The sequence below is a fragment of the Gadus morhua genome, chromosome 15 (genome assembly GCF_902167405.1).
Source record: "Gadus morhua chromosome 15, gadMor3.0, whole genome shotgun sequence".
In the NCBI taxonomy this organism is placed as follows: domain Eukaryota; kingdom Metazoa; phylum Chordata; class Actinopteri; order Gadiformes; family Gadidae; genus Gadus; species Gadus morhua.
Genome location: NC_044062.1, coordinates 1,553,200 through 1,567,020, shown reverse-complemented (window position 1 = coordinate 1,567,020; position 13,821 = coordinate 1,553,200). Strand labels below are relative to the sequence as shown.

The window sequence follows — 13,821 nt, the reverse complement described above, 5'->3', positions numbered from 1 at the left end:
TGTCCATATTGTATCTATACTGACACGTGTGTATGTGTGCGTGTGTGTTTCAGGCTTATTATCTGCAACAGATTTATTTAGGCTTAATTTACTAGTCTCAGCCTCTTCCGTTAATTTGAATTACGTCTGCATGTGTACATGATGGCTCTGTGAGTCGAGTATTTACCTAACTCTTTGTACCTACTTTGTTTTTAACACATTAGAAAATAATGGGAATCTTAGCTGCCTCTTTTTTATTTGTTTGTAATTTGTTTTATAACAATCGCATAAAAATACAGAGCAGCCGTTGAAGGAGGGAGCGAACCGTTGGTCAGAATCAAACGCATGCGCTCAAAACGAACGGTTTTCTCTGCCGAAACCTTTAAATGCTTCTGTTGATTTATTATGTAACCCGTTCTTTCAGAAACATTTTGGATCAACGTTATGTATGAATATGCATACTTTCCATCAGATTTTGGCGGATATGCAGATACATATGGATATCTAGATTCAGTAAGATGGCGAGCGAAAAGAAAACAACTCAAGACACGTGTGACGAAGAGCAAAAAGCCCAAAAGACACGTAATCATAATGAACCATCATTTAAAATTGTAGTAAATTGTTAATCTGTCGGTATATAAATGTGGATTTCGTTTATTAAGCAGAGTTGATGAAACCTCCCCCTGGTCGCAGCAACAGGATAGAAAGAGTTCTTCATAGACGTATGGAGCAAAAGGTAAGGGCCTGTAACATACCAAGTCCTGTGAAGTCCAACAAACTCTGACGGATAACATAATTAACTTTGATGCATGGTAGTTGTCATCTCTATCGCTTTTAATGCTCCTTAAATGATTATAATGAAGAGATATGCAAATTACAGCATTCCCAGATGTCAAGGACGGTGGGGAACGCATCATTTGAGTTCTTCTGTGGTACATTTGATGATTTGGGAAAAGAAAATGAAGAACATCAACATAAGAAGGCAAGAGAGGCTTTCATCACCTTACTGCAAGCAGTTTCACATTTTAAGCTAGGTTTTTAGATGCATCCACATCTATTGTTATATATGTATAATATGTTTTTTGTCTTTACAGAGTGAAAAGAACACTGTAATAATTATTGGGGAGAACGATGAGGATTCGGACCCACTCATTCCTGGAGAAATTGTCCAAAGCAGACTAAAGCAAACCCATGTTTTTGTGCCACGCCTCTCAGCTGGTAAGATAAAGTTATGGTGGATATATCCCCTGGTTTTTGGAGCATATTCACTAAGAAATTATAATTATTTTGACAGTACCCCAGGAACGTCTGGCACAAGCTAATCTGAAGCTGCGTTGCTTAGAAGATGAAGGACTGTATGTCCAGGATAGACCTACGGTTCCATGGTGGATCAACAACAAAATGTCCAACCGACTCATTGAACAAGACAAGGTTAACCACTCTACATTTAACAATAATGCCCTTTTCAATAACTTTACATTGCATCCCTATGCTATGATTTGGGAATGAGGTATTACTTGAAAAAAATCACAAAACCAACAGCCAGGCGCCACGCGGTCATTTCTAGTTTCTGGTTATAAAACATGATTATGCAATATCTAAAATAAGCACAGTGCAAAGTACTCTGCAATGTTCTGAACACAGACCATCTGAGTCCAATATAAGGGTAATCTCTCTAAAGTAGCGCAATTAAACTAGTTTCAAAATAGTGAGATCCATTTTTAGGATAAATAATAATAATAAAAGAGGGCAGGTGTGTAGCCACATTCTCTATCCCTGTCAACTATTTAGTCCTGTTGAGGTGAGAAATATGTACAGCATATGAATGAACGAGTCAGACCTGAATGATGTGTTTGCTCCCTATTACAGGGAGAGCGTTGGTTCGACCCGAGCGGCTGCCTGAACTCTCTGCCTGACCCAGTGCAGAGGGGCTGCTGCTTCCAGGCAGACCCCCCTGCAGCAGGTCCCTCTCCCGGCCTCAGTACCGGGTACATCGAGGTTAGGGGCTTCATCTGGAAGAGTGCCTTCTGATGCAAAACGCTGTCCTTTTAGCTATTTATAACTATTCTCAATGACAGAGGAGCGGGAGGTATTGTTTCTTAAGTTAATGGCACCTGACATGCATATCTAAATAAGTAAACGATATAATCTCCTGAGTGTGTCAATAAACAATATATCATTTTGTAGTGTATACATCATGTATTCACACATATATGTCCAACTAAGATACCATTTGGATATCATTTTTTTTAATAATGTCATTATGTAACCTGCTGGCAACCAAAAATGATTTTTCCTTTACTCTGCACAGCCTTCTACAATAGCTTCAAACACATCTAGTAAATGTGATGCGGCAATGTGGCAGCTTGACCTTAGCCTAGCGGGGCTCATATTCACACATCACCCCTTGTTCAGTAGAGAACATGTGTTGGCACAAAACCTGTTAGAGCTCCATGAACTCTACCACAAAAAACGCCAAATGCCAGATGCCACTACTGCCCTGCAGGGCAAGGTATTGTGTAACACCAAACATCTCTGCTCTTGTTTATGCCAACAATTACAGAAAATGTAAAATATTTTAAGTGAACTCCACTAAGTAAACTTTTACCATGCAATATTAGCTAAAGGGATTAGAGAAATTGGAAAGTGGTGAACGCGATTGGTTCTTGGCAGGAAACCAGTTGGGAACGAAACAAGAGATAAGGTTTGTTTGTTAATATTTTCTGATGTGTATAACTGCTTGTGTGGATATAGCTATATTTATCTATCATTTTTTTCTTCAGAAGAGATACAGAGAGACAACACAGAGAGATAGAAACAGACTATCTATTGAAGAACATATGTAATCGGTGGACCACCATTAAAAAACACAGAGCAGAAAATGCGTTCACGAGCACAACTGTCAGATTACAGCTGCACAGGTGCACGTCCTTGTTTGTTTCACATATTGTTGCTGTTGGGGCCAATCCCCATTAGTCATCCTTTGGAAATATTTGAGGTCTTAACTCCCTCATTCCCCTCTAAACAGACTCAAAGACATGGGTGGGAACCAATCCGCAACTCGGAGTGGAAAACCAGAGGAAATATTTGTGGTAATACATTGGCAAGGATAGATGTTGTTGATGTATTGTGTGGGGGTGTACACCAGTGCATCCAATTGAAAGGTTTGCCCGTTACAGACTGCAGATGATGGGGTTTTCAAGCGGCGATTTAGTGATCACCTTGACCAGAAGGAAGAGGATACCACAGGGCCTGGGGAGCGGTTGAAGAATCAGGCCCATCAGGCCAATCCAGCCATCTCGCGCAGTGACCTGATCCCTGTTCTCTCCAGAAGCAGAAGCATCACCCCATCACTGAGCTGCCCCCTGTGAGGCCACCATTAACAGAACAACATTAGTCATTGGTTTAGCCTCGGCAGGAATTTAACCCAGAGCTGAAATTCCATTTGCTTTGTTGCTTTTGGATTTTAGAGGCGAAAGAATCAGGAGATACGAGTTGCTGCGCCGCAAGATAACAGTGAAAATATTCTACAATGAGAAACTTGTATCCTTCTCAGATCCAGCGTCTTTAGACGGTGACTTCAGAGTCAACATCCAGCAGATCTTTCACGTACGGATAATGCACCACTCAGAGAATATAATGCTGCAGGTATGTGTACACTAAGCACATTTGTAGAGCCCTTCCCAATCGCAGCCTCAAAGAGCTTCAATCCCCCTGTTTTGATATGTGTGTATGTAATCACCTCAGAGGGGGAATATTGTTCTTCTTGAAATTTTAGATTTGTGAAACTTCAGGACAAAAGAGCACTGAGGTGGCCAAAGTATATTTGCCAATTCCAGATAGAAATGTGCTGTCAAACTGCACTTCCCTCCTGGAAACTATAGAGTTCAGCAACAAACCAGTTGTCCAGCCTCACTATGATGGGGTCGGGAGCAGTGAGTAACAGCAATAACCATTTATTACAATTCAAAGCAAATTATATTAAAGCGAAGTAAGCAGATGTATAGGGCATTTGAAGTTGTTTTTCTTTTATCATTAGATGTCCCATGTATACTAAATTACAAGCAACCAGGATATCTATTGAGCAGAGGTAGGCTGACCTATGGTCTCTCTTGGGCTGTAGAGGAATCTCTCTTCTCCATGGCACCCAAAGCAACTAAAACTAATTTTACCAAGTGAGTAAAAACACCATTTTGATAACATCTTTATTTTTCATACAATATAACACAATAATACATTTTGTTGTATCAAAACTCATATACATAGACATTCATAAGCAATGTGTTGGTTATCTCTGTGCTTTTGTGGAGTTAGTTAAGTGTTTTATAACTGTAATCAATCAATCAATACATTCATACTGCATTCAATTCCATGATTTGTAACAGATGTTATGTATAAATGTCTACACCAATGTATCATCCAATTGGATTCATTTTATTTATATCTATATTAGTGCTGTCAGTTAAACGCGTTATTAACGGCGTTAACGCAAACCAATTTTAACGGCATTAATCTTAAAAAAAATAATTTCTTTGGCTCAAAACAAAGAAGCAGTAGGCTGACTGCTATGTTCAAGGCAGTATGTTTGTATGTTCATCGTTTAATTGTGCTATAGGCTTTTTTTTTGTATCGTCCTGTTTTCATCAGTATATGCCAATATTGTTATCAATAGCATTAAAATGAGAAAAATTAATGGGACAAAGAAATCAAGGGATATTTAGCGCAGAAAAAAATGTGCGATTAATCGCGATTACTCGCGATTAATCTTGAGTTAACGATGACATTAATCGTGATTAATCGCGATTAAAAATTTGAATCGCTTGACAGCACTAATTTATATTCAGTTCCCAGACTTGCCAAGTGTTGAAGAGCCATACACATGAAGAGTTCCTAGGCCGGCTGAGAGACGTAAAGTATGATCCCAACCACCCATCAAACACGGCAATCCAAGGGCTGCTCAGGGTGAGTGCGGCTCCCGACATTCACCGGCATGTAAATGTCAAGTGCTCGCATACAGTTTTCCCTTGTAGGTTTTGTCTTTTGTTCATTCAGGGCTGCATCCCCTGCTGCTCAACAAATATCCCCATATATAACAGGAAACAATGTGGGAGCACCAGATACTACGTGAACTATGCTATATTTGTTTGGAGTGCAGGAAGCTTGTGAGAGGAGAGATGGAGCAAAGGGATGCTTTCACATGTACGCCTGCGAAGAGGAGTTTGACTTCACCACAGAGGAGGACTTCGATAAGTCCCGGCGGTTTGAGCTCCTTAGGGCCAGGAATTGTCGTAGGGCTCCGCCCGAAGCTATCCCACTTCACGACAGCCAGATCAAAGACTCCATGTTTGCTTTAACAACACATTTTAAGAAGGTTTGATAACTTCTTGTAGCTTATCATTGCAATGATTCCGAGGCAATTTCCGTGTGTAAACCCATGAGTAGTGACTTGTGTTCTGGCGCTGCTTAGGAGTACTCTGCAGTTCCACGTTATTCACTAGTGGAGGAGGAAGAGGACCCAATCACAAGTCACATACTGCACAATATTCAACAAACCCAGAGGGTGCCCTGGTACTCATCGTACATCCAGATTACACTGGCTATTTACAGAACTTGGAAAGTAAACCTCTGATTTCTCTGTATTATGTAAGATGCTCGATTCAGCCAAGAGAAGAATTGATGACATCAGGAAGAAGTACAAGCTCTCTGACATTGTTAATGAGCATCATGGGGCCGACACACCAAAGTGAGTTTTGTGTGATTTAGTGAGTTTGAACACATCTGTACTGTTCTGCTGGATAACAAACTTTGTCCTTGATGCGAGCAGGAAGTCCAGCTGGGATATCTTCAGGGGGCTGCGTCCTCTAAACCCTAGAAGGACCACAATGAGGAAGTTGGTTCCCAGCTCCCTGCTCGCAGACACACACCTTAAGGTCCGGGTGACTGTCAACAGCGCCATGGGTCTGCCCGTCCGACAGAAAGATCCCCTCAAGTAAGGCTCCACTTAACTTGCATGAACACATCTCTATTCTCCAGCTGGTACGTCTGCTGGGGGAGACCCCCAGAAAACATACAGGTGCTTGTTTTGTTTTGGTTCTGGAGGAGGATTCGTACCAGAAATGTATTCTGGTGTGGCCTGCCTGCAAGTTCCAACAGGGCAACCTTCTCAGAGGAAGAAGTTATTCCTGAGGTAAAAATGAGTTTTCCCGAAGATCTGACACAGAGCCAAATTAGTTCCCTAAAATGGCTGAAATATATATATTTTGAACAAATACAAAATGACCATAGGTAGTATTAAGCAGTATTTAGTGCATTTAATTTATTCTTTTTTGTGTGAAATATTGCAGTACTGTATGTAACCTACTGTACATAGCACCTCCATTATTCTCATTGTATTAACAGGTTGATGTTCAGCCGTTCTTTGAGGTCAGGTTTCAGGGGATCACATGTAGGAGTTGTGTAAAACAGGGACCTAATCCGCACTGGAAGGAAGACTTTACCTTTGACTTCAGGTAATACAACCCCTTTACTTGTTGTACAGAGTGATGCTCACATAGCAGACTCCAGCTCATATATCATGCTCTCCTATATGTCCGCAGGGCCAAAGGAGGGGACTACAGCCTAGAAGGGCTTTCTAGTGCAGAAAATGACATAGTCATAAATATGTTTGATAACATTTCCTTCCAACGTGCTGAGGTATCTTGCACTTTTACGAGCTGCTACACATCTCAAGCAATCAGAATCAACAACTGAAATAACCAGAGATTATTTCCATCCATGACTTCCTCCTTGCTCATTATTTCCACGATTACTTTCTTCTTCTCTCTCTGCTCTTTACCTGCGGGGCTCTGTGTATCACAGACTAGTGTACTGATGGGCTGCGGGGCGCAGGTCTTCTCTGGCAGACAGTGGCTCGGCTCCGTCACCATACCTTTCACAACGCTGCTGCAGCGGTCCACGGTGAGGTCTCACACAACGCTGTGCACGCCGACATGAGGTCACACAGACTGCGTCACACAAGACCTCTGATTGGATAGCAGGACCGATATGCCTTCAACTTGTTTTAAGGTGTGTGAGTCACTCCCCATTGGCCAGTCTCCGCTTCTGCTTGGCTACACCTGGCCGGAGGAGGATTCCTTCAACGACCAGGCGGTTCGGACAGAGGAGAGCTCCCTGGAAGTCTTCATAAACCTGGACCCACCGGTCTCCATAGCTACTGAGCTTTCAGCCAGAGTAGGGTTCTATTGACAGTGTTGGGTAAATGGATCCATAGATAGAACCAATTATGATTAACACTTTGTGACGCAAAACTACCTTTGTTTGTTCAGGATGAGGACCAGATTTCACAGTGGTTGGTGCGTACAAGATAGACATTATATTATTTATAAATAATCCAGAATAATAATTTGAATTATATTTAAATTATTTTAGTTGAGTGCTTATCGTTAAGGCCTCTCTAGTTTCCCAGCGACGAAGATGAGGGGCTGCTGAGGCAGGCCTTTGAGTTTGAGCGCCAGTGCAGAGCCACCAGTGAAGAGAAACTATGGGTATCGACCACTGTCTTCAACTCTGACGCCAGACTGGTCCTGGCTACCCGGTTCTTTGGCCCACTTGCTCCTCCGAAGGAAATACTGCAGGACACTTCACTCAACAGCATGACTGCTTTAGTAAGGGCTGATTCAGAACTGCACACACAGCTGGAAAGAACTTTAAATGTTAATGTTAAATGTTCTTCCTTGAGAATGTATGACTAAGGTATCTTTCTGATTGAATTTGGATTATGTAAACTAGGATATCCTGGCAATGTTTGTGTCCGTGATTCCAACCGTGCCCTGCCTCTCTGGTGTTGGAAACAGCAGGGCCATTTGGTTATCCTCTGAGGTACACTCATAATCCACTAGAATAAACATTTGCACATTTTTCCAAATATGCTTTGACCCAGATTATGTGTAGAGCAAACTCAGATGTGGGCCTCAAACATATGTCTTGAAGGTACCAAACGGTGAAGATATTTTATTCAGTTGTTGACTTTACCTTTAAGATCACTGTGAACTTGATCTGTTGGACAATTCTATAGCAGTGCCTGGAGCTCGCAGTGGGCAACCATATGAGCCTGACTGTTCTCCTGTGTAACCTCTTCCACTACCAGCAAGTGGAGGCGTGGCTGCTACTGGGAGAATCTGTCCTTGAGGTAGCCTTCTACACTGCTATTATGTTGATTATCACTACTGTACTATACTTAGTTCAGGCCCACACAAAACTATACCAGAATCACAATGTTTTTGTCATTATTTTTGTGCAAAGTAAAAGCAAAGTATATTCTACAGAAAGAGACGTCGTATATTCTCACCAAAAACAACCATACATACTTGGTTTGGAACCCCAGGGATGGAAAGCACTACGACAAATGCGACACGCGTTGCCCTTTGCAGACGGTGAAAGGCCTTGTGAACGGCCATAACGTAAGGGAGGAGGCTCAGACTCATCTGCTGTTTAGCACATGTAGTATAATGACAAAGATCCTAAGTAACACTGATGGATGTGTTTTAGGTGTGGTTTAATGTCCAACGCACAAAGCGAACCTCAGTCATCAACTTTGACTTGTCAGACCCAGGCTCTTGGAAGGCCTTATTCCTCAATGGGTCTCAAGCTGCAACATCTGGATTGGTAAACCATTTATTGAAGTGTCTGAAAATTGTATTTGCATACATTTTAACAAAGAACCTCTTATACCTTTGAAGTGCCTCTACAAAATGCATGTTTTCTAGCCAATTCAGGTGAAATACCGGCCTGTTGAAATGGAATTGGTATATGCCCTCAGAAGGAGGTAGGTCTAGAGTTCTTGAGCCCTAGTACAGTCTACTCTATGTTACATTCAATGTTACAGTATGGGTGTACAGTGTTTCCCCCAGAAAATGTCTTAGTCAAGGTGGTCAAGGAGCGAGGCAAGGTTTGTCTCGTGGCCCTGCGGTCTTCAGTGAGGGTTTCAGCTCGGAATAATAGCTAGAACCGCCTAATGCCGCCGTTTCAATTCCACTCAAATAGCTTTATGGCACGACTATCGTTGTGAACAGTATTGACAATGCATTATTTATCTTTATTTTTTGTACCTGATTGAAATGTTTTGTTCTTGAGAGTTTTGTTAATGCATAATAATATTTTTATTTTTTTATACATTGGTAGACAAGGCGGGGCCCTATTGTTGTTAAGGTGGCCGCCTTAACCACACAGTGCTGGGGGAAACACTGGGTGCATCAACTGAGAGAACTAGTGTTTTCCAAAAATTCCAAAAATAAATAAAGCCCACTATTTGCTGATACACAAGAAGGGATATACTGCTATACTGTGGATATCTTCTGTCCAAGGGTGGAAGTGAAGCTGAGGAACAGCATAATGGAGTGGAGGCTCCCTCACATCACTCGCTGGAACACCAAGTGCTCGGAAATGCTCAGAGAAGCCCTGGAGCTCCTGGAGAAAGCCCGGTCCTCAGACTCCACCCTGACGGAGACAGTCCAGGTTCTGGAGACCATGACAGACTACAAGGTAACCATGGTTGTATTGAGAGCCTGCTCGTTTTGCTAGGAATCCACTGACCATTGTAACCTACTTTTCTTCTTATCTTAACGACTTGTGTCGTGTGATGTGATTCCATGGCTGAGAATGATTGCATTACTCAATAGGCTTCTACCCGTTGAAAATCTTTGTTTATTGTGGAATTTTGTTGACCCCAATACGAAATGGGGGCCTTTGGTCTGTGGGTTCATTAGGTAACTGGATTCCCTCTTCATCTGCCCTACCGGGACATGAACTCATTGGTGGACACAGTCTACAACACAGGGATCCACAGCACAGAGATCCCAGACACCTCATTTGCCTTGGCCGTGTACATCCGCCCCTACCCAAACCTCATCCTTTCCACATGGGTCTTCTTAGCTCGTCTGGCCAAACGCCAGTAGAGGGCCGGTTATGTTGCAGCAGTGAACGAATGGGTAGATGTTTGGGCTACCAGTGAACACAACTAATGGGAATGTTGATCAGATCCTCCGAATGTTGGATACAAAAACATGGATAAATGTGTGCACAAATTGTTAGCATTCTCTACTTTTACATTTATAGTATACATGAAATGCATGAGACCTTAATCAAATGTCCGTTTTTATTAAAAGTTGCAAGATAGAAGTGGACAGCCAAATATTTTCATATTTTCTGTACAGAAATTACTTGTTTTTTCCCAATTACCCCCCATCCTCCTCCCAGAGGAAAAAAAAGAAGAGTGATCTCCAAGAGGCTTCTAACATATGTTCTTTAAAGTTCCAGAATACGTTCTACAATTTCTGGAACAGGTTCATCAAGGTAACATTGCTCAAGAACAAAAATGCTGTGTCAACAGCTGAACACAGCCTGAAATAAGTTCCTCCCGTCGGTTCCTACCCAGTTTCCCATAGTAGCAAAGAAAAACAAAAAAGTGAAACGATACAGCTTACATTCAACACGTCTGCGGTACTTTGGCTTAAATAAATACAGCTACAGGACTGCTTTTGGTCTCTAGCACAAAATTGTGTGGCAAAATAGGAAGCCGTACTGGCACTAAACCCACACATATCCTGCTTGTTAATACTCAGTAACAACTCAATCTCTTCAACAAAAGAAAACACAAAAACACTGCAAGCTATTGGAAATTGTATACAGCAAGTAGGTATATTGCACATTGTGAACTACCTAAGGATCAAAGTGCTGTATACATACCAACAAGGAAAATAAAAACCATGCCTCTTCGTTCAACATGATAACTTAAGAAGGCGCAGATCACACACACACACACACACACACACACACACACACACACACACACACACACACACACACACACACACACACACACACACACACACACACACACACACACGCCCGCTTTGATCACCTATCAAAGCAGGGAGCAGCAAAGGGGTATTTCACGCTGACCTGGTAGGCTCGATTTGACATGCTAGCCTTTGACTCCAGGTGGGTGGTAGCGTTGGGGATGTGGTTGTGCTGGGGGGCGATGGGAGCCGGCAGGCCAATGGGCTGGTTGAGGTACCGGTGGCTGGGGGCTACGGCCGGTGGGAGGGTCTGCTGGGGGTAGGGCATCACGGGCCGATGGAGGTACTGAGCCACGGGGTTGGCCTGCCCTGAAGTGTGGTAGTTGGGGGTTGGAGCTAGCTGGTGCTGCTGCTGCTGCTGCTGCTGCTGCTGCTGCTGCTGCTGCTGCTGCTGGTGGCTTGGAGGAGAACCCTTCTGCTTGTTGGCCTCTTTGACATCACCGTCATGTGCACTAGGAATAAAAACACGAGATGTTCCCTGTCAAGTCATAAATACAATCCTGCAGGAAGAAGAGACCCACACAGATTCACACGTCAATGTGTTGCACCTGTTGCACTTCTACAATGAGTCACTAGTTCATGCTGTAGAATAGGGCTCTAGTACTTGTCGGAGAGGCGAGTGTATTCATTGAAAGAATATGCTGCAATAAGACTAGAATTGCAAATCTTCTCTAGTCCATGTGCTACACCTTCATGTCAACACCTGTTTCAATTTGTAAAACCAGAAAAGTCGTTGTAGCCAGATGACCATTCCATGTAAATGATTCATCCCTCAAACTCAAAGTGTCACCGTTAGTGTGAGAGGGTAATCTGACGGAGACACTCACACCATGAGTTTCTCGGTGCAGGACACCAGGTCGTCCCAGGTATAGGCTGTGAGACGCTGAAGGCGGGGGGGCCATGTGGGGGCCAGGTGGAGGATAAGGCGGGAGGAGGCCAGACATGCGGCAGCCACCAGTGACGGGACGAAGCACAGAAACACATGGTCTGGAAAGGAAGCGACAAAAGATGGGCCTGAGCGCCTGCGACGGGGGGAAGGTACAGCTGTCAAGTTGGCGTGTGCCTGCCAAATCTTTATGGGTATGGATTAGAGGAATAGTCTGAGTGTGCCAGCGTGTTTGAACAGAGCTTGTGTGTGTACGTGCAGCCGTTGAGGAAATAACAGATTGTAATCCATCAGCCAATGGTCATGGTAAAAAAGGATTTGGTTATATTGCTTACATCCAACTATAAATAGGTTTGCTTCCTGTTTACATGAATCCTTAACCGAATGTACTTTTTTTTTAATGAATACACATTTTATTCAAAATTGATTTTGAAGTTATTATCCTTTTAATGTCATCTCATCTGTTAAGAGAAAATCGAATAAATGGTGTAGTTAGTTACTCCATGCATTTAAATACTTGTGTCACTCAAGTATGCAGTCCCTCTTCATTCAGTGATAGTGTTGCCAGCTGCTTGCCTTGTAAGGAGACCTCCAGGAAGTAGTCAGCATATTTGGCCAAGAACAGCTTTGTTTTGTCCAGGCAGCCGATAGGCCAACCATTATGGAGGTCTGCTTCGTGCACAGCGATGGACAGGTAGAACTCGATGAAGTGGGCCGCGGTCGGCAGATACAGGTTCCACTGGAAGGTCTCCAGCAGCAGCAGCTCCATGTGAAGCAGGCCCTGCTTGGTGAGCACCAGGTTCATGGAGCTCATGCATCCCAGGCTGTTCAGCATCTCCAACTTCGGCACCCGGTCTTCCCTCTCCTCAAACTTACCTGCAATGACATAAAGAAAATATCACAATCAATAAAGACTTGATATTCAATTGAATTGGTCCTTGCCAAAGTGTGATGGTGGTGGCATGCATTACGGGACCAAGCCAAGTCATGATGATGAATATGTAAAGAAGTAAAACATTCTATGTAAAACATGTGTATTGAAATACTTACTGGCCAGAAGAAGGCATGACAAGGAGACCATGTGAAGCTGCTGCACAGTGATATCATAGCGGTCCATAAAAAGATCCAACAGGTAAACCGCAAGATGTCTGGCGGCTGGACATAGCCTGAAGCGATTACAGACGACCGCTATGAGGTCTGCGAAGTATCGTCTTAAATTTAGCTGGGGAGACTGTCCTTTGAAGGAGGGTAATTTGAGCTCCTGTTAACAGAACGTGAGTGAGATATCAGAAATGAATAGCATGCCTGTGATGGAGTTAACCACCTTTGACGGTTTAAATAAAACTTGTATTACTTTGTATCGTAGAGCATGGTAGATATCGGCAGCGAGATGTCCTTTCCACCATTGGTCCTCAAGCTCCATTTATGAGAACACTTCGTAGACCCTTGTCATTTCAAAATATCAAAGGGCAGTTAATTCATTAATTAACTTAAATCATCATGACAAACTCTGCATGTGAGGAGGAAACCAGAGCTTGTTGGTAACTCGCATGCAGCAATCTGGTTGTGGACTCAGATCACTTATTCAATGTATTTCTATTAACATAGACATGGGTATTGCAGGCAAACTCAACTCACCCGGCTCGCACATAAAGTGAGGCGGTTATTCAGCAATGTTTGAAACAAACGTTACTTTAACTTTATGTTTGGCGCATTGTCACATGCATTGTTGGCGATGTTGAAGTACCGGGAGACGGTGAGCTTCTTCTGAGCTAGCACGCGTTCGGTGAACACGGCTACTCTAACACAACAACGAGCAGCGCAGCAGAAGTCACGCTGCAGCCAATTAGAAGTTCGCTTACAACTAGGATGGATGCCCAATCACGGGATGGGAGTCACATTTCATGGTCGAATCCATGGAAATAGTAAAATCCAATGCATCCCTGCGTCGCCACAATGTCTCGCTGTACAATTAATGCGATGTCAGTATGTTGTCACCTCAACAATGTATGGGTAAAGGGAGAATAGGTCAAATATAATTAATGGTTTGACCTTTAGAAAATGCATGAAATTAGTAAAATAGTCAAAAGAGTCGAGGCC

At 43.0% G+C, this 13,821-nt stretch overlaps 2 protein-coding genes and 1 long non-coding RNA gene across 3 annotated transcripts; 2 read left to right on the top strand and 1 right to left on the bottom strand.

The window, feature by feature from the left end:
- Positions 1–29: 29 nt before the first annotated feature.
- On the top strand, positions 30–961 carry LOC115560500 (uncharacterized). The gene is made up of 3 exons (XR_003979764.1): positions 30–561; positions 645–715; positions 860–961. It is a non-coding gene; the product is annotated as an uncharacterized LOC115560500 (long non-coding RNA).
- Positions 962–1,071: 110 nt separating this feature from the next.
- On the top strand, positions 1,072–10,155 carry LOC115560293 (coiled-coil and C2 domain-containing protein 2A). Its single transcript, XM_030379664.1, has 29 exons — positions 1,072–1,197; positions 1,274–1,410; positions 1,849–1,977; positions 2,291–2,683; positions 2,763–2,900; positions 3,008–3,071; positions 3,159–3,346; positions 3,450–3,627; positions 3,758–3,914; positions 4,019–4,154; positions 4,824–4,941; positions 5,135–5,350; positions 5,447–5,539; positions 5,628–5,722; positions 5,804–5,968; positions 6,079–6,166; positions 6,379–6,488; positions 6,576–6,672; positions 6,838–6,936; positions 7,045–7,209; positions 7,305–7,331; positions 7,437–7,643; positions 7,768–7,857; positions 8,054–8,167; positions 8,304–8,438; positions 8,527–8,643; positions 8,745–8,803; positions 9,342–9,519; positions 9,744–10,155. Exons 6-29 carry the CDS (start codon positions 3,018–3,020, stop codon positions 9,930–9,932), a joined length of 3,075 nt encoding a protein of 1,024 aa, XP_030235524.1. The 5' UTR covers positions 1,072–1,197; positions 1,274–1,410; positions 1,849–1,977; positions 2,291–2,683; positions 2,763–2,900; positions 3,008–3,017; the 3' UTR covers positions 9,933–10,155.
- On the bottom strand, positions 10,119–13,801 carry ccnj (cyclin J). Its single transcript, XM_030379665.1, has 6 exons — positions 13,360–13,801; positions 13,076–13,166; positions 12,772–12,982; positions 12,298–12,597; positions 11,663–11,822; positions 10,119–11,287 (listed from the first exon to the last, which is right to left on the bottom strand). Exons 2-6 carry the CDS (start codon positions 13,142–13,144, stop codon positions 10,894–10,896), a joined length of 1,134 nt encoding a protein of 377 aa, XP_030235525.1. The 5' UTR covers positions 13,145–13,166; positions 13,360–13,801; the 3' UTR covers positions 10,119–10,893.
- Positions 13,802–13,821: the final 20 nt, after the last annotated feature.

What these genes read in the sequence shown, in the direction of transcription:
- ccnj (XM_030379665.1), bottom strand. Translation starts at nt 13,144, where the DNA reads ATGGAGCTTGAGGACCAATGGTGGAAAGGACATCTCGCTGCCGATATC. An exon ending in CCTGGAGGTCTCCTTACAAG is followed by an intron (nt 11,823 to 12,297) that starts GCAAGCAGCTGG and finishes CTTCCTTTCCAG; the next exon opens with ACCATGTGTTTCTGTGCTTC. An exon ending in TGCACCGAGAAACTCATGGT is followed by an intron (nt 11,288 to 11,662) that starts GTGAGTGTCTCC and finishes TTTTATTCCTAG; the next exon opens with TGCACATGACGGTGATGTCA.
- LOC115560293 (XM_030379664.1), top strand. Translation starts at nt 3,018, where the DNA reads ATGGGTGGGAACCAATCCGCAACTCGGAGTGGAAAACCAGAGGAAATA. An exon ending in AACCAGAGGAAATATTTGTG is followed by an intron (nt 3,072 to 3,158) that starts GTAATACATTGG and finishes TGCCCGTTACAG; the next exon opens with ACTGCAGATGATGGGGTTTT. An exon ending in TGGGAGAATCTGTCCTTGAG is followed by an intron (nt 8,168 to 8,303) that starts GTAGCCTTCTAC and finishes TATATTCTACAG; the next exon opens with AAAGAGACGTCGTATATTCT.